General features: G+C 40.9%; 2 protein-coding genes across 2 annotated transcripts; both read left to right on the top strand.

Annotated features, from left to right (window-relative positions):
• The first annotated feature begins 323 nt into the window (after positions 1-323).
• Positions 324-13,813, top strand: LOC123492116 (interferon-induced protein 44-like). The gene is made up of 6 exons (XM_045224113.1): positions 324-407; positions 2,613-2,657; positions 2,891-2,924; positions 9,919-10,123; positions 10,440-10,470; positions 13,779-13,813. Exons 2-6 carry the CDS (start codon positions 2,618-2,620, stop codon positions 13,811-13,813), a joined length of 345 nt encoding a protein of 114 aa, XP_045080048.1. The 5' UTR covers positions 324-407; positions 2,613-2,617.
• A 1,520-nt stretch (positions 13,814-15,333) lies between these two features.
• Positions 15,334-17,055, top strand: LOC123492046 (interferon-induced protein 44-like). Its single transcript, XM_045223839.1, has 3 exons — positions 15,334-15,575; positions 15,748-15,848; positions 16,753-17,055. Exons 1-3 carry the CDS (start codon positions 15,518-15,520, stop codon positions 16,924-16,926), a joined length of 333 nt encoding a protein of 110 aa, XP_045079774.1. The 5' UTR covers positions 15,334-15,517; the 3' UTR covers positions 16,927-17,055.
• Positions 17,056-18,336: the final 1,281 nt, after the last annotated feature.

The following is an 18,336-nucleotide window of genomic DNA, read 5'->3' on the forward strand; positions in this document are numbered from 1 at the left end:
TTACATGAATATTGACCACACAGATTGCCATTTTCCCAATGACTAGAATGGGGGATTCTGCTTTCTGGATACAACAGCCTGCAGTATCCCGGTCGGCCTTCAACTTGAGATCCTCAGTGAGATGGGACAGTCATAAAACAGGGTCATATTGAAAGTGAAACTATGGCCCCTCTATTCCTGTAATGGTCCAATTTAGAGGAAATGGGTATAAAAATAGGAGAGCTAGACTGCCCTCTCCAGTTGATAGATTTGTAGAATTATCTAGTTATTCTATATCTAATAATGGAAAGTGAAAGTCACTGCACCAGTCAAATTCACTTTCGATTGCAGCAATATAAAAGCAGCTGCAATCCGTTTTTCACAACTATATCAGCATCTCAGTCTCAGGAGGGACTAGTACTAACAAGGTAAGTCTGTCATTACCATTTATTCTGCTGATAAATATTGGTAGAGGACCTGCTTGATATACATACAGTACAGTATATTCTTCCCATTTGCAATGTAAAAGGAAAATCTCATTGCTACACTGCAATGTTTGTAGAAGCTCCCTGTAATTTGTGCACAAGGGAAATGTGTTACATTGTCTTTTATTGTTCCTATACAGCCTCTACATTATGGGGCGGTTTCCCGGACACAGATTAAGCATATACAATAAATACAAAATAACACATTTTACTATAACAGAAATTGAATTGTAACCCATTAAAATTGCATTCCACTGTCACGATCGTCTAACAGAGTGGACCAAGGCGCAGCGTTGAAAGTGAACATATCCTTTTATTTTACTGATCACACGATCAAAAACAATAAACGATAACGTGACGTCTACGGTTTAACACGAATCGAAATGAACAAGAAACCACAACACAAAGTGAAAAGACCGATAGTTAAATATGGCTCCCAATCAGAGACAACCAGCTGACACTCGTTGCCTCTGATTGGGAGTCACTCAGGCCAACATAGATATACAAAACATAGACTTACACACCCTGGCTCAACATAACATAGTCCCCAGAGCCAGGGCGTGACATCCACCTGTCTTTGCTTTCACAAACACCTGAAAGCTAGGGCTGACAGTGAGGACTTGTGAAGAGCAGAATCAACAATCTCTGCATAATCAAAACAGATGCTTTGTGAGAAGGTGTTAAAGTTCACAGTTAGCCATTGTTATGTAAATGACAGCTTTTGATGGTCGAATAATTGTGAAATTGCACACTTTAGGACAATGTGGACGACTTCGGACTCTGCACCCAGCGGTTTCCAAAGCTAGTGTGGCATGTTAAATTTGTTTCCTTCCCATGAATTTGGCTCCAGCCTTGGAACGGTTTGGGCTATTAGTAATTATGACCCCATTCCAGGTCGCAGTTGTAAATGAGAACCTGTTCTCAACTGGCTTACCTGGTTAAATAAAGGTGAAATAAAAAATAAAAAAAATAAAAGCTAAGACTCTCAGGAACATACAGTATCTTCTGTTCTAAGAAAGATGAAATACACAATGATTGCCTGATCTTTCTTCTGCTTTCCTGAATTTTCCAATATCTGTATGACGCACTTCATTCACTTGAAAGCATACTTAATTCAGACTTCAATTTGGCATTACCTGATATGTTAATATCTTTGTGTTATTTATATGGCCAGATACAAAAGTTTCATCAAATAATTTGTACAGATTTGTTTCAGATACGCTCAGGGTCCTAAAATAGAAAATAAAATAGTGTAATGTTATCACTGTTTTAAAACAAATGTGTTAATAGGGCAGTAAATATATACTGAACAAAAATATAAATCCAACATGCAACAATTTCAACGATTTTGCTGAGTTACAGTTCATATAAGGATATCAGTCAATTTAACTAAATAAATTAGGCCCTAATCTATGGATTTCACATGACTGGGCAGGGGCGCAGCCATGGGTGGGCCTGGGATGGCATAGGCCCACCCACTTGAAAGCCAGGCCGACCCACTGGGGACCCAGACCCAGCCAATCAGAATGAGTTTTTCTCCACAAAAAGGCTTTATTACAGACAGAAATGTATGAAAATGCTCACTAACAGGGATGTAAGTAAATTTGTGCACAAAACTTGAGAGAAATAAGCTTGTTGTGCGTATGGAAAATTTCGGGGATATTTTTTTTCAGCTCATGGGACCAGCACTTTACATGTTATGTTTATATTTTTGTTCAGTGTAGTACAGAAAATGAATGTATTCAGTGGAATGCACTGTACGTCGGCATTGTAAAGGCCTGCCTAGTGCTGAGAAATTAGTGCTTTTTGGTAACCATCATTTATTCACATTACTTGACTTTAATCAAACATTTCAGTTGTTGTGTCTATTACATTTGTTTTATTTGATGACTTTATTATTTCATTCCAAGTCATCATCTCTAAAGAGCTGCTGCCTCTCTGACAATATCACTATTTTAGTAGTTCATCAAAGTAAATACTTTCATGACTGCTGAAGATCAACTGTCAATCACTTAGATCATGTATTTTCAGGTAGAGATAAATCACATATCTGTTTGTATGTGGCCTTTAGCAGACGTGGATAACTGCAGTGCAGACATGACATACTATTCACCCCAAAAACTATTTTTATATTCCCCCTCTGAAAAGCAAACATGGGCCAAACGCCATCATCACCACCACCACCATCAAAGGGTAAGAGACATATGACATATCTCTAAAATATACTTATAGTGATTAAATCGGCTCTGCATTGACAACAGTCCCAAGGCAGTACATATCATTCACTGTAGTCTACTCTCATTTATTGTGTGTCATTGTAATCAAAATCCTCAAATTCTTTAGAAAATTAGAGATGGGGGTATTGGAATCTGGAAAACAACAATTAAGTTAATTTAATCAAAATGTGTCCCATGTGTGTCACACAGAATTTGACCAAGAATGGAGAGGAACATGTTGGAGGTAAGTAGCCTACTATACTGTCTACCCAAATAGGGAGGATGAAGGAGTTGCGCTCCCTCACCTTTTTCAATTTTAGAAAACACAGAGCTGGTAAAACTATTTCTGGAAAAATTAATTCTGATAAATTCTAAATAAAGTATTTAAAATCACCATAAAAAATCCATGAAAAACATTAGAATGACAAACCAAATAAATATGTATAGCAGCCTAGAGATAGGTAAATGGTGATTTCTTCCCTGTCTTCTCTCTGGCGGTGGCGAGAATGATGAAGAATATAGGGAACGTGTGTACTGCGGAGGCCCGTCGGAGGCTTGACCATTTAAACCAAATTCATCATGTGTCTGCCTTGAAGTTCATAAAACTCCATGGACTCCATCTTGCGCAGTGGAATCCAGAACAATATGTGACCACTTGGTTACGGTGACACCGTTCCGCCGAGGACACCCAAACCAGAGTGGCCACCGCAAAGTCCAAGGAGCCTGACCCTCTCTGGAAATTGCTGTAGCCCTGCTTGGGATATTTAGCCTACCAATAGCCTACATTGGCTATTGGTTGAGACGCAGGGCCCGTTCTATCTTGGTACTGTATGTCAGAGTGGGCAATTGGAAATGTGAATTGGGTCAAGTTGGCATTTAGGTTAGAGTTTATTGATATGCATGAATACACCACACCAAAATCTTGATGTTTAATCTATGCAAATAAATTATATGAATTGATAGTTCACCTATCTCTTTTCTTTTAGTCTGTGGTAGGGTATATTGTAGCCATGTGTTCAAGCTAATCAAATCAAACGTTATTTATGCTACACAATCCAAAGAAATGCGTACTCGCAATAAAGCTCTCCTCGCAAACAGTGCAATGATAATAAGCTATATGTATTTGTAGGCTATTTACATAGGCTGTATCCTACAAATACAGTATCTTCAGAAAGTATTAATACCCCTTGACTTATTCCACATTTTGTTGTGGTACAGCCTGAATTAAAAATGGATTAAATAGATTTTTTTGCTCACCCATCTACACACAATATCCCATAATGACAAAGTTAAAACATGTTTTTAGAATTTTTTGCAAATGTATTGAAAATGAAATACAGAAATATCTAATTTACATAAGTATTCACACCCATGAGTCAATACTTTGTAGAAGCGCCTTTGGCAGCGATTACAGCTGTGAGTCTTTCTGGGCAAGTCTCTAAGAGCTTTCCACACCCGGATGGTGCAACATTTGCCCATTATTCTTAAAAAAATTCTTTAAGCTCTGTCAAATTGGTTGTTGATCATTGCTAGACACCATTTTCAGGTCTTGACATAGTTTTAGAAGTAGATTTAAGTCAAAACTGTAACTCTGCCATTCATGAAAATTCACTCTCTTCTTGGAACACAAATCCAGTGTAGCCTTGTGTTTTAGGTTATTGTCTTGCTGAAAGGTGAATCATATGCTAGTGTCTGGTGGAAAGCAGACTCAACCAGGTTTTCCTCAAGGATTTTGCCTTTGTTTAGCTCCATTCCGTTTTTTTAATAATGAAAAACTCCTCAGTCCTTAACGATTACAAGCATGCCCATAACATGATTCAGCCACCACTGTGCTTGAAAATATGGAGAGTGGTACTCAGTAATATGTTGTATTAGATTTGCCCCAAACATAACACTTTGTGGTCAGGACAAAAAGTGAATTGCTTTGCAACATTTTTTGTAGTATTACTTTAGTGCCTTGTTGCAAACAGGATGTTTTTATTCTGCACAGGCTTCCTTCTTTTCACTCTGTCAATTAGGTTAGTATTGTGGATCCATCCTCAGTTTTCTCCTATCACAGCCAGTAGCCCTTTCCTGCAGTCAAATGACCAAATCACCCTCTAGTGGCCTCATGGGTGGAATGTTATTAATATTTTTCATAATTTCATAATTAATCTATTCATTTATTTTACAGCCTAAAATCTTGTGTTTCTATGTCAAACGGTTTTGCTATATTTCAGTCTTCTCTGATGTATATAAAGTGTAACATTGGGATGCAAACTCAAAATTGTTTTAAAGTCACAATTGGCCCAAGGTTTCCGTTAGCTGGTAATAGCAGGCTTTTGGCCTTAAAAAAAAGTTGAAGAGGTGATAAATAAAAATAGCACCGGCCAATTGTCCTGGAGAAAAAAATAAAAGAAAAAGATTTCGAAATAATGCTTTTTAGCCTATTCCATAATGGAAATACCAGTTGGTTTAGTTTATGGGTTAATTTGTGTTATTTCGCATAATTTTATGGGTTAATTTGCATAACTTCAATTAAATGTATGCGTGTGTACTGTATATTCATTATGTATGTTATTTATCGCATGCACAGCATACATATACAGAGCCTTTTAGTTTAAAATATGTCAGACAGCGCTTTTATAAGACCAATCATTGCGCAACAATTATAAATGCAATCAATTGTTTTTGGGCCACGATAAAAATAGCTAATATTTGTATTTCTCAACTGGTAATTGAAGCGTGCTTCCCATTTGTCATTCAAATGCATAGGCAATGGAAGGCAGGATTCATCAGTGTGCCACACCTCTTTGCAATAAAAATGCAGTATGCATTTTTAAAACATTGTTTGAAACCTGAACGTTTTACTACATTATGAGGCATGTTTTACCTTGCTTCAAAGTAGCGTAGGCAAAATCCTACTATATTCGTGGAGGCAATTATTTTATACAGACTTCCATGTGCCATTGAAACTAGTTGCTTATTTCTATGTTCTATTGGTTTTCAACTTTCTTTCATTGTCTGGTAGCCAAATGCACATTCGCGCGTAGCCTAATGCCTTGTGCGCATTGCTGTGCTAATAATGCTAAGAAATAATAGTTTATCAACATTTTAAGCTAAACGTTCTGATATGTTGAATCAGATTCATTGCTTTTTAATGTTTTTGAATGTAGCCTAGGCCTACTGGTTGTATGAATTTGGGATCTATCGCTCCACAACTGTCCCAGAGTCTGTTTAGGCTATTTCTTTCTCGACAAGCTGACCAATAGAATAGGCAAACTTTTCTACTATGGGGGATAGTAGATTGACATAGGCTCACTGGCGGCACGTCCATAAGGCTAGGGGAAGTTAAACTTTCCCTGAGTAAATTGAATTACATTTCCAAAATTATATAGCCTAATTAGCCAACTCCTGTCTATACAGAAATAAATACATTAATTCAAAATAAGCTACTAAACCATGATTTGGCCACAGAGGATCGTTACCTTCCCCAAGCTATAAAATATCAATAAATTGTGGATTGTTTTAAATCGCATTGCCTACAGTCGAAAGGAAAGGCAGCGTGCGCAACAAACACCAAATAGATGATTGTTGAGTTGCGACTGTCAGTGAAAAGTAGAGAGCCAGGCACATCGCAATATTTAAAAATGACATTGCGGGAAAATATAGTTTGGCTATTGCTGTAAAGAGAAGACTATGAAAAGACTCTCATCTGTATTTTAGTCATCAAAATGCTCAACTTAATTGAGCGAACAATAGGCGGAGAGCATCGGCCTATTGCGCACTCTTTGTCATTGTTGGGTCAGTGCCACTTAAAAGTTTGGACAAGTTTTGGACAATAATTTCCTCTTCCAGTTTAGATGGACGTCATATTCTATTTGATAACACCAGTTCCATTGTTACTCCAATCTCCACACAGCTACCACGAGAAGTTTTATCTCCATCACATGTCATTGACATACCCAGATCAGCTGCAGGGAGTTATCAGAAGCACAGCGTTTGCACTAAAGAAATGTCTCTGCTCTGTTTTAACCCTTTAATTGGTTCTTAATCCATAAACATTTAAGGCATATAGGTGTTTCATTCTACAACATATGTACTAGAAAATCATCCATATATTCTATTGATAGTTCTTTGTATATATCAATAAAATGATGCTGATTCATGATTTCGACTGGCTGAGAAAAGCTGCCTGCCTGTCTGTCTCATACTGACACGTTCATTACTATGGGACATCTGGAGATCGAATTTGAATATTGAAACAATGTTGCAAATGTCGGAGAGAAAGACAGCAAGGTTTATACAAATCTCAGCTGTATAAACTAAATGTTTGTCTAAAAGAAATGTGAGATAACGTCTAGATGCTTTTTATAGTGGAGATGAAGTTTATAAATTGCTTGGCTGAGCAGATGAGAGTGTGGATTGCGCAATCAGATGGAACAGAGTAAATAGGCATTTTAACGTCATAGATTTAGCTGGTGGAAACTTGTGGAATAGACACCGGCTGGAATGCAGTTTTAACCAATCAGCATTCAGGATTAGACCCACCCATTGTAAAATTTGTCATAACCTGTCATAATATGGTCATAACACTGTCATGACCCATATATTTACACCTGTTGTGACATATATTGTGTTATTTTATGGCTGGTTATGACACCTAAATAATATTGTAAAAACCCATTTTTATTAAAATTAGTTGTTTTCCCTGCCAAGAAGTTTAGTTGCGTTTGAAAGTTTGTTTCTTAAATCCTTTGTTGTTGTTGTAATGAATTCTTTACAACCATGTTTTTTTTTTCATCATATTTTTAATAACTTGTAGAAAATACACTTTATGACACTGTCATGAAGCATTATGATCATCCTGTGTCACTTTACTTGGACTATGAAAATACACTTTGACACTGTCAAGAAGCATTATGACCATCCTAATCATATAAGCCAGATAGGCCTATCATGTACATGCCCTTATGTCAGTCAAAATGAGGGTGTCTTGTCCTGCTCCTGAAATCTGCTCCTGCATTCATCCCAGTCATCAGCAACAGAGCATTGGGGTAGGTGCATGTCTGATATCAATGTGTGAGCAATTACAATGATAATTTAACATGATCAATAAATAAATAAAAAAGATTAAAAACATAAACATACTGTTGACATGTAGGCTATGGTGTAATGGAATGTTTTGCCTTGTGTGGTAGGTTTTGTGGGTTTTGACACTCTTATGTAGGTGCCATTACCAGCCATAAAATAACTACCGTGGTAGGTTTTGTGGGTTTTTACACTCTTGTGTAGGTGTCATAACCAGCAATAAAACAACGCAATATATGTCACAACAGGTCTAAATATATGGGTCATGACAGAGTTATGACCATATTATAACAGGTTATGGCATGTTATGTCAGCTGTTATGACATATTATGACATGGTTATGACCATGTCATAATGTGTTATGAAGCTTGGAGTCAAGTAAAGTGTTAACGATCAGTCTATGCCGGCGCAGAATTCGACTGTCTGAAAAGGTACAGACGCTTCTGATGTGGGCTTTGTTTAATTGTCAGTAAAACTATCAATTGTCGCTATCGACATGTTACTGTTGCTCAGTTCTATGTCTGTAAAGGGTCACAGTAGACGTAACTTCATTGCCACGCCCTAGTTGTCATACATACGCAACAGGACCATTATTCTGCATGTGAGTTGACATGGAATTTTATGATATTTTCTTATCATTTTATCAGAAAACCAATAAAAAAAGGGAGTTTAAACGTTAAGCAAAATTGTTCATTTGTCACAGGACAGACAATTCAAAACAAACTGTTTTACCATGTGTGAATATGTTATTCAATGCGTTTCTATGGTCTAACAGCAGTAAGGCCAAATTCAATGTTTCATCAAATACTTTTTAAAATATATTTTGGGGATACTTACAGGGATCCTAAAATAAAACATCTAATAGCTAAATGATCCTTGTTATGACCATCTTAAAACAATTCCATATGTTAGCTTAGTAGAAAACTATCACCGGGCCCTTAGACCTTAGGGGGTGTCAATAGACCAGTAAGAAAGATAGTTCCAAACCTCTCTGCCAATAATGATCAGTTTTCCCCTCCCCACTCAGACCACTCCCAGACAGTCCTAGCAAAATTCTTGCTTGAGAAATTGCTCTTTACTAAGAACCTATTTTTGTTTCTTTTTGACCACTTGAATTGAAAACAAACACAGTAAGGTACTTAATTGTTAGCCAGAAATGATTTGATATTGAGATAAAAATGGTTGCTTTGGACCTTTAAATCCTGTTATATTGATACAATTCCCATTTTGTACGTAATTACAATACTTAAAGGGATAATTCACCCAAATTACAAAATTACATATTGGTTTCCTTACCCTGTAAGCAGTCATGTCATTGTTAGTCATGTCCACATAATCTATAAGTAACTTAATTGAGCTGCATAACACATTTTACATACTTTAGGATGAATTGGACATGAAGCACAAAAAATGCTAATATCGGTACCATTGACATGCATTGGATTTGTGCCACAAATGCTAAAAGGTTAGCATTTGGAAACAAAAGTGGCCAGGTAAACAAAACCAAAGCATGGATTTCTGTCCTACCTTGTCCATAGACTGCTTACAGGCTAAGACAACCAATATGTCATTTTGTAATTTGGCTGAACTATCCCTATTTATAATACTAACAAAAAGGAATTCAATACACTAGTCATCCACTGGTTATTGTAGCTCAGGGATGGGCAACTCCAGTCCTTGGGGCCTGATTGGTGTCACACTTTCCCTCCAACCCTAGCTAGCACACCTGATTAAACTTATTGGGGCCATACTTGCAAACATTAGAAAAAGTTTAAGTTTAACCTTGACCTCAGTCTCAAAATGCGCATCAAGCATCAGCCAATTAAAATCATTGACGTAATTGCACGTGATCAAATGCTGTATTGTAGTTGCTTGGGTCAGATAATTAATCTAGTACTGAAAACATAAGTAGCGTCTTGTTGGAGCTTCTTGTATGGAGTATTGTTGGAGTGTTCTAAACTGGAGACCTTGATTATTGGAGTCAGGTGTGTGCCAGCTAGGGCTGGACCAAAAGTGTCACCAAAAGTGTGTCACCAATCAGGTCCCCGAGGACTGGAGTTGCCCATCCCTGTTGTAGCGTATGGTATATGTTATAACCCTTACTGTATGTCTTCCATGAGATGTGTAACAGTAGTAACAGAAGTAACACTCTTCATTGTCTCTGATAGTAAACAAGCGAGAGATGCCATGGTGAATGCACTGAGGAACTTTGAACTGAGTGATCCTGATGTGGGTCAGCTGAGATGCCTGCTACATGGACCAGTCGGTGCAGGGAAGTCCAGCTTCATCAACTCAGTCAACAACGTTTTCCAAGGACGATCAACACATAATGCCCTGGCATCTGCTGCCACTGGCACCAGCTTCACCATGAAAGTAAGTTGGTTTGCCTAATAAATGTAACTACACCATTCAGGGATGGGAAACGGCTTCCTAATATACCTTGGTACACTAAGACATTACATGAGCCACATACAGGCAGAACAGAGACATGATGAGAGACATATAGAAACAAAGAGTGGTCTTCTGCAGTCTTTTAAAGAGGCCCAGTGCAGCCTAAATTCCATTGTTCCTGTGTTTTGTATCATATTGTACAACAGCTGATAATAAGAACACTGTGCATTATTGTAGCCATTTGCTACAGCCTGTCAACTATGCCTCTGCCTATCCCTGTTCTCTCCTCTCTGCACAGGCTACACAAACGCCCCACACCGCGTGGCTGCTGCCTCTCTAACCTGGTGGTCCCTGCACGCACCCCACACCTGGAGTTCCAGGTCTCAGGCAGCCTCTGGAACTGCCGTTCTGCTGCCAACAAAGCTGACTTCATCCCAGCCTATGCTAATCTCCAGTCCCTCGACTTCCTGGCGCTGACGGAAACATGGATTACCACTGAAAACACTGCTACTCCTACTGCTCTCTCCTCGTCTGACCATGTGTTCTCGCATACCCCGAGAGCATCTGGTCAGAGTGGTGGTGGCACAGGAATCCTCATCTCTCCCAAGTGGACATTCTCAATTTTTCCCCTAACCCACCTGTCTATCTCCTCATTTGAATTCCATGCTGTCACAGTCACTAGCCCATTTAAGCTTAATATCCTTGTCATCTATCGCCCTCCAGGTTCCCTTGGAGAGTTCATCAATGAGCTTGACGCCTTGATAAGTTCCTTTCCTGAGGATGGCTCACCCCTCACAGTTTTGGGGGATTTCAACCTCCCTATGTCCACATTTGACTCATTTCTCTCTGCCTCCTTCTTTCCACTCCTCTCCTCTTTTGACCTCACCCTCTCACCGTCCCCCCTACTCACAAGGCAGGCAATACGCTTGACCTCATCTTTACTAGACGCTGCTCTTCTACTAATCTCACTGCAACTCCCCTCCATGTCTCCGACCACTACTTTGTTTCCTTTTCTCTCTCGCTCTCCTCCCACACTACTCACTCTGCCCCTACACAGATGGTAATGCGCCGCCGCAACCTTCGCTCTCTCTCTCCCACTACTCTCTCCTCTTCCATCCTATCATCTCTTCCCTCTGCTCAATCCTTCTCCCTCCAATCTCCTGATTCTGCCTCCTCAACCCTCCTCTCCTCCCTTTCTGCATCCTTTGACTCTCTGTGTCCCCTATCCTCCCGGCCGGCTCGGTCCTCCCCTCCAGCTCCATGGCTTGATGACTCATTGCGAGCTCACAGAACAGAGCTCCGGGCAGCGGAGCGGAAATGGAAGAAAACTAAACTCCCTGCCGACCTGGCATCTTTTCACTCCCTCCTCTCTACATTTTCTTCATCTGTTTCTGCTGCTAAGGCCACTTTCTACCACTCTAAATTCCAAGCAGCTGCCTCTAACCCTAGGAAGCTATTTGCCACATTTTCCTCACTGCTGAATCCTCCCCCCTCCTCTCTCTCTGTGGATGACTTCGTCAACCACTTTGAAAAGAAGGTTGACGACATCCGATCCTCGTTTGTTAAGTCTAATGACACTGCTGGTCCTACTCACACTGCCCTACCCTATGCTTTGACTTCTTTCTCCCTCTCTCTCCAGATAAAATCCTGCGACTTGTGACTGCAGGCCGCCCAACAACCTGCCCGCTTGACCCCATCCCCTCCTCTCTTCTCCAGACCATCTCCGGTGACCTTCTCCCCTACCTCACCTCGCTGATCAACTCATCCTTGACCGCTGGCCATGTCCCTTCCGTCTTCAAGAGAGCGAGAGTTGCTCCCCTTCTCAAAAAACCAACACTCGATCCCACTGATGTCAACAACTACAGACCAGTATCCCTTCTTTCTTTTCTTTCCAAAACTATTGAGCGTGCCGTCTTTAGCCAACTCTCTTGCTATCTCTCTCAGAATGACCTTCTTGATCCAAACCAGTCAGGTTTCAGGACTGGTCATTCAACTGAGACTGCTCTTCTCTGTGTCACGGAGGCTCTCCGCACTGCTAAAGCTAACTCTCTCTCCTCTGCTCTTGTCCTTCTAGACCTGTCTGCTGCCTTTGATACTGTGAACCATCAGATCCTCCTCTCCACCCTCTCCGAGCTGGGCATCTCCGGCGCGGCTCACTCCTGGATTGCGTCCTACCTGACCGGTCGCTCCTACCAAGTGGCGTGGCGAGAAGCTGTCTCCGCACCACGTGCTCTCACCACTGGTGTCCCCAGGGCTCAGTTCTAGGCCCTCTCCTTTTCTCCCTATACACCAAGTCACTTGGCTCTGTCATATCCTCACATGGCCTCTCCTATCATTGCTACGCTGACGATACACAACTAATCTTCTCCTTTCCCCCTTCTGATAACCAGGTGGCGAATCGCATCTCTGCATGTCTGGCAGACATATCAGTATGGATGACGGATCACCACCTAAAGCTGAACCCTGGCAAGACGGAGCTGCTCTTCCTCCCGGGGAAGGACTGCCCGTTCCATGATCTCGCCATCACGGTTGACAACTCCGTTGTGTCCTCCTCCCAGAGTGCGAAGAGCCTTGGCGTGACCCTGGACAACACCCTGTCGTTCTCCGCTAACATCAAGGCGGTGACCCGCTCCTGCAGGTTCATGCTCTACAACATTCGGAGAGTACGACCCTGCCTTACACAGGAAGCGGCACAGGTCCTAATCCAGGCACTTGTCATCTCCCGTCTGGACTACTGCAACTCGCTGTTGGCTGGCCTCCCTGACTGTGCCATTAAACCCCTACAACTCATCCAGAATGCCGCAGCCCGTCTGGTGTTCAACCTTCCCAAGTTTTCTCACGTCACCCCCCTCCTCCACACACTCCACTGGCTTCCAGTTGAAGCTCGCATCCGCTACAAGACCATGGTGCTTGCCTATGGAGCAGTGAGGGGAACGGCACCTCTGTACCTTCGGGCTTTGATCAGTCCCTACACCCAAACGAGGGCATTGCGTTCATCCACCTCTCTGGCCTGCTGGCTCCTTCCTCTGCGGAAGTATAGTTCCCGCTCAGCCCAGTCAAAACTGTTCGCTGCTCTGGCACCCCAATGGTGGAACAAGCTCCCTCACGACGCCAGGACAGCGGAGTCACTCACCACCTTCCGGAGACATTTGAAACCCCACCTCTTTAAGGAATACCTGGGATAGGATAAAGTAATCCTTCTACCCCCCCAAAAAAAAATATTGTAAAGTGGTTATCCCACTGCCTATAGGGTGAATGCACCAATTTGTGAGTCGCTCTGTTTAAGAGCGTCTGCTAAATGACGTAAATGTGCCCTTGAGCAAGGCACTTAACCCTAATTGCTCCTGTAAGTCGCTCTGGATAAGAGCGTCTGCTAAATGACTAAAATGTAAATGTAAATGTAAAAGTGTGAAAAAATGTGATCAGTGTTATTTCCTGATAGTTGCTAGTTGAAAATACAATTTACACAGGACCTTCTAATCAGCAGGTTTTACATGGCAGAGTTTTGGATTGCCTGGTGACATCATCAGGCGGTATACGTTAATAGACCAATAATAACAAAGAGAGTTCCAAACCTCTCTGCCAATAACAGATAGTTTTCAGGTTACATATCTCTCCCATTAGGCCCTCCAATCAGGCCCCTCACTCACACCAGCTCCCAGACAGTCTTAGCAAAATTCTGTCTTGTGAAATAGGTTTTTGCTAAAAAGCTATTTTGGTTTCATAATGGAAAACAATTACAGTAAGGTACTTAATTGTTACCCAGAAATGATTTGATATTGCGCTAAAAACGTCTGCATTGGGTCTTTAATACAAAACGTAGTGAGTCACAGATATGTAGGTTTCAAAAAGTAGGATCATGGAAAGGATAGATACCTGCACACTGTTGGAAACATGGAAAAAGATCCCAAACCTAGGTTCAGAAGCACACATTTACACTGAGTGTACAAAACATCCCCCCCATGAGGCGCCATCTTAGTAAGATGACAATGCGCTAAACCGACTTCCTGATCTTCAAATGCGCCATTGAGATTTCACATAGGGATTAATTGTTTTATATACACTGAGTGTACAAAACATTATGAACACCTGCTATTTCCATGACAGACTGACCAGGTGAATCCAGGTGAAAGCTATGATCCCTTATTGATCCCTTATTGATGTCACTTGTTAAATCCACTTCAATAAGTGTAGATAAAGGGGAGCAGACAGGTTAAAGCCTTGAGACAATTGAGACATAGATTTTGTACAGTATGTGTGCCATTCAGAGGGTGAATGGGCAAGATAAAAAAAAAAAAGCAAGACAAAAGATGTAAGTGCCTTTGAACGGGGTATGGTAGTAGGTGCCAGACGCACTGGTTTGTGTTAAGAACTGCAATGCTGCTGGGTTTTTCACGTGTGTATCAAGAATGGTCCACCACCCAAAGGACATCCAGCCAACTTGACACAACTGTTGGAAGCATCCCTATGGAATGCTTTTGACATCTTGTAGAGTCCATGCCCCAACGAATTGAGACTTTTCTGAGGGAAAAAGAGGGGGGGGGGGGGAGATTTGAGGGAGGGAGGGAGGGGGGCTGATGCTGATTGGCTGACAGCTGTGGTATATCAGACCGTATACCACGGGTAGGACAAAATATGTATTTCTACTGCTGTAATTACATTGGTAACCAGTTTATAATAGCAATAAGGCACCTCTGGGCTTTGTGATATATGGCCAATATACCACGTGTTGCATCATGCCTAAGAACAGCCCTTAACCGTGGTATATTGGCCATATACCACACCCCCTCAGGCCTTATTGCTTAATTCTACTGTTAAGTTACATACTTTCAGTTGAACTGAAACGCTAGTCTTGCACCTTTACTTTGTGCATCTTTTTGCACTTTGCACATTTCAGGGCATTGTGTCCTAAATAAATGATATATTTGTTAATCTGAGCCTCAGTTGAGGATGTGTTTTATGTTTCCGAGTGTGTGGGTTTCTATCCCTTCCATCGAAAATAAAATGTTTCTTTTTAGTATAAGACTCACTACATTCAAGGCCGTAAAGGAGAAAAATGTCTTCCCTTTGCATTCAATGATGTCATGGGTCTGGAGACAAAGAAAAATGGGTTGCACCCTGATGACATCATCAATGCTCTGAAAGGCCATCTACCTGAGGGTTATGAGGTAATTCAGAAGTCATAAACATACACACACACACACTAGTCAAAGATGCAAACAAAGTAGTATCATCTGACAAATCTTATATTTTCTTGGCCAGTTCAATCCATTACACCCATTATCGGCCCAAAAAGAAGAATACATACAGAATCCCGGTTTAAGTGGCAAAACTCATTGTCTGGTGAGTATTGTGACAGTGGACACAATCTCTCTCATGCATAAGGATGTCATAGACAAGATGAAGCACATCAGGGCAGAAGCCAGTAAACTGGGTAAGTAAGCTCTTCAAACCCTTTATGTTTCTTAGCATTTCTAATCTTATCTTAATGGTAACTGTAACTATGGTTGGGTATTCAGCTGTAGTAGCTCTTGACTTTTAAATATTACATGACAGTGTTACTTAAGTTAGTCCTTATATTCATTACTTATATATTTCTATGGCAGAAATCCCTCAAATTGTTGTCATGACCATGCCAGACAAGGCTTGTGAGCTGGTGAACAGGAATGTGAAGAGAATCTACTACAGCAAGGCAATCAAAGAGAAGGTAAATCACCTCAGATCTGATCAAATTTCACAATGGCCACGTTCCAGGCTGACTACATTGCCAAATCTCATAACGCCTGGATACGCTTTTACATATGAGCTGACCACATCATATGATAAAGCAATTTGATGCCCAAAGATACAGTTGATGACATGGCACGCAACAATTAGTTGATGCAATGCAACATCTGCAATGTAGTCAACCTGGAACGCGACCGTTAAACCTTGGTTGTGCTGACCTGATCCAAGGATCATCCCTCACGCTAAACTGATCCAAAGATCATCCCTCACTTTGACCTGATCCAAAGATCATCCCTCACTCTGACCTGATCCAAAGATCATCCCTCACTCTGACCTGATCCAAAGATCATCCCTCACGCTGACCTGATCATCCCTCACACTGAGCTGATCCAAAGATCATCCCTCACGCCGACCTTATCATCCCTCACGCTGACCTGATCCAAAGATTATTCCTCACTCTGACCTGATCCAAATATCATCCCTCACGCTGACCTGATCCAAAGATCAACCCTCACGCTGACCTGCTCCAAATATCATCCCTCACGCTGACCTGATCCAAAGACCAACCTTCACACTGACCTGATCCAAAGATCAACCCTCACGATGACCTGATCCAAAGATCAACCCTCACGCTGACCTGATCCAAAGATCAACCCTCACGCTGACCTGATCCAAAGATCAACCCTCATGATGACCTGATCCAAAGATCATCCCTCATGCTGACCTGATCAACCCTCACGCTGACCTGATCATCCCTCACGCTGACCTGATCATCACTCACGCTGACCTGATCCTCCCTCTGTCTGACCTGATCATTCCTCACACTGACCTGATCATCCCTCACGCTGACCTGATCCAGCCCTTTTGTCTTCATCGTTTCTCAGATGCAGATCTGCAGTAATGAGCTGGGCGTTCCCATGAACTGCATCTTGCCAGTGAAGAACTACCACGAGGAGGGGGTGCTGGATGATGATATGGACATCCTGATACTGAACGCCATGACTCAGATTATGAACTTTGCCAATGATTACCTCTGGGACCTCCAACAACATGCATGAGTGTCACACACCTGCATGAGTGTCACAACACCTAAATCAAGCGCTAGGTGTCATGAGAATTTTGTTATCTCAATGGTTGAAGTCAAACAATTCTTAAATCTTTGAATAATTCCCAGAAATTAATTAAACAAAGACCCAATCCTGCAATGGTCAGCCTTTATTCATTGAGAGCGCTCTGCAACAAAATGGTCGTACAATCTTTTTATACACACACCCTGCTGTAGGCGGGCTGTATTTTTCCACTGTACGCATCTTGTAAGCTCATGTGATTTTCCTCTGCTCTCCTGACCATCAGGTCACACACACACACACACACACACACACGTTCTTATCATAGTCTACTCCTTGCTCGAGTTATCGCCGTCCTCACAATATCCTGCAACATGATTCATACTCTCTTCCAAGCATAACGGTTTCCTCCCCTCCCTAAATTGGGAGGCCTATTTCCTTATCTTGGTTTCACAGTTTGTCACAAGTTGTCTAGCCTAACAGTTCTCCTTCTTCTTTGTTGTTTGGCCTAACTCCTACTCACATTGCTAAATAGTAACACAATGTCATAATATTTACTTGTCCTACGCACACACGTTATTAGATTATAGTCTCATGATTCTAACACATTTCATAAAGTGGAGTGTAATAATTAGTCATTACCAAATTCTTCTATCACTAGGACATTAGTGAGCCCTGCAGTATACTCCTAAGTGTAGATAACCTATATTTGATTTCAGAGTAGTTCAAGGTCAATGTAGTCTTTCAAGGTCAATGGAGTCTTTTCCCCCCATAGGAAATTTGTTTTCGAGGCAGGATAAAGTAAGATTGGAGGGAAAGTTCTCCTTTTAATGTTTTCATATTGTGGTTGTATCATTTCACTTAATGTAAAAGCTTAAATATACTGTTTAAAGGCACAATATCCACCTGTGTAACAAAAACTGGATATGCGTTATCCTACTTTAAACTATACATGTAACACCCAACAGTGTACACTTGCATTAGATAAGCTAATATCCTTGCTATAATGCAAAAACATGATGCATAGATAACTCACATTGATTTTATATCAATCATTGTACTTTTTAATATTTGATGTGACATTATAGTTGTGTTTTATTTGCTTTTTCCTGGTAAAACAAATCCTATGGGATTTCAATAAGAATTATATTTAGAATCCAATAGAAAATCCTAAACGATTTTGGAACCTATCCTAAAGGATTTTATCCTATAGGAGTCCAATAGGACTGGTTCCAAAATCTGATAGGAGTTTTCTATTGGATTCTTGTATTGGATTCCTATAGGATAAAATCCTATAGGATAGAATCAAATTTACATTTACATTTTAGTCATTTAGCAGACACTCTTATCCAGAGCGACTTACAGTTAGTGAGTGCATACATTATTATTATTATTTTTTCA

The sequence above is a fragment of the Coregonus clupeaformis genome, chromosome 12 (genome assembly GCF_020615455.1).
Source record: "Coregonus clupeaformis isolate EN_2021a chromosome 12, ASM2061545v1, whole genome shotgun sequence".
Lineage (NCBI taxonomy): Eukaryota > Metazoa > Chordata > Actinopteri > Salmoniformes > Salmonidae > Coregonus > Coregonus clupeaformis.

Coding starts and splice junctions, on each gene's coding strand:
- LOC123492116 (XM_045224113.1), top strand. CDS start 2,618: ATGGGCCAAACGCCATCATCACCACCACCACCATCAAAGG. Junction 2,925..9,918: donor TGGAGAGGAACATGTTGGAG/GTAAGTAGCCTA, acceptor TGTCTCTGATAG/TAAACAAGCGAGAGATGCCA. Junction 10,471..13,778: donor GCCCCACACCGCGTGGCTGC/TGCCTCTCTAAC, acceptor CCCTCCAATCAG/GCCCCTCACTCACACCAGCT.
- LOC123492046 (XM_045223839.1), top strand. CDS start 15,518: ATGCATAAGGATGTCATAGACAAGATGAAGCACATCAGGGCAGAAGCC. Junction 15,576..15,747: donor GGCAGAAGCCAGTAAACTGG/GTAAGTAAGCTC, acceptor TTTCTATGGCAG/AAATCCCTCAAATTGTTGTC. Junction 15,849..16,752: donor GCAAGGCAATCAAAGAGAAG/GTAAATCACCTC, acceptor ATCGTTTCTCAG/ATGCAGATCTGCAGTAATGA.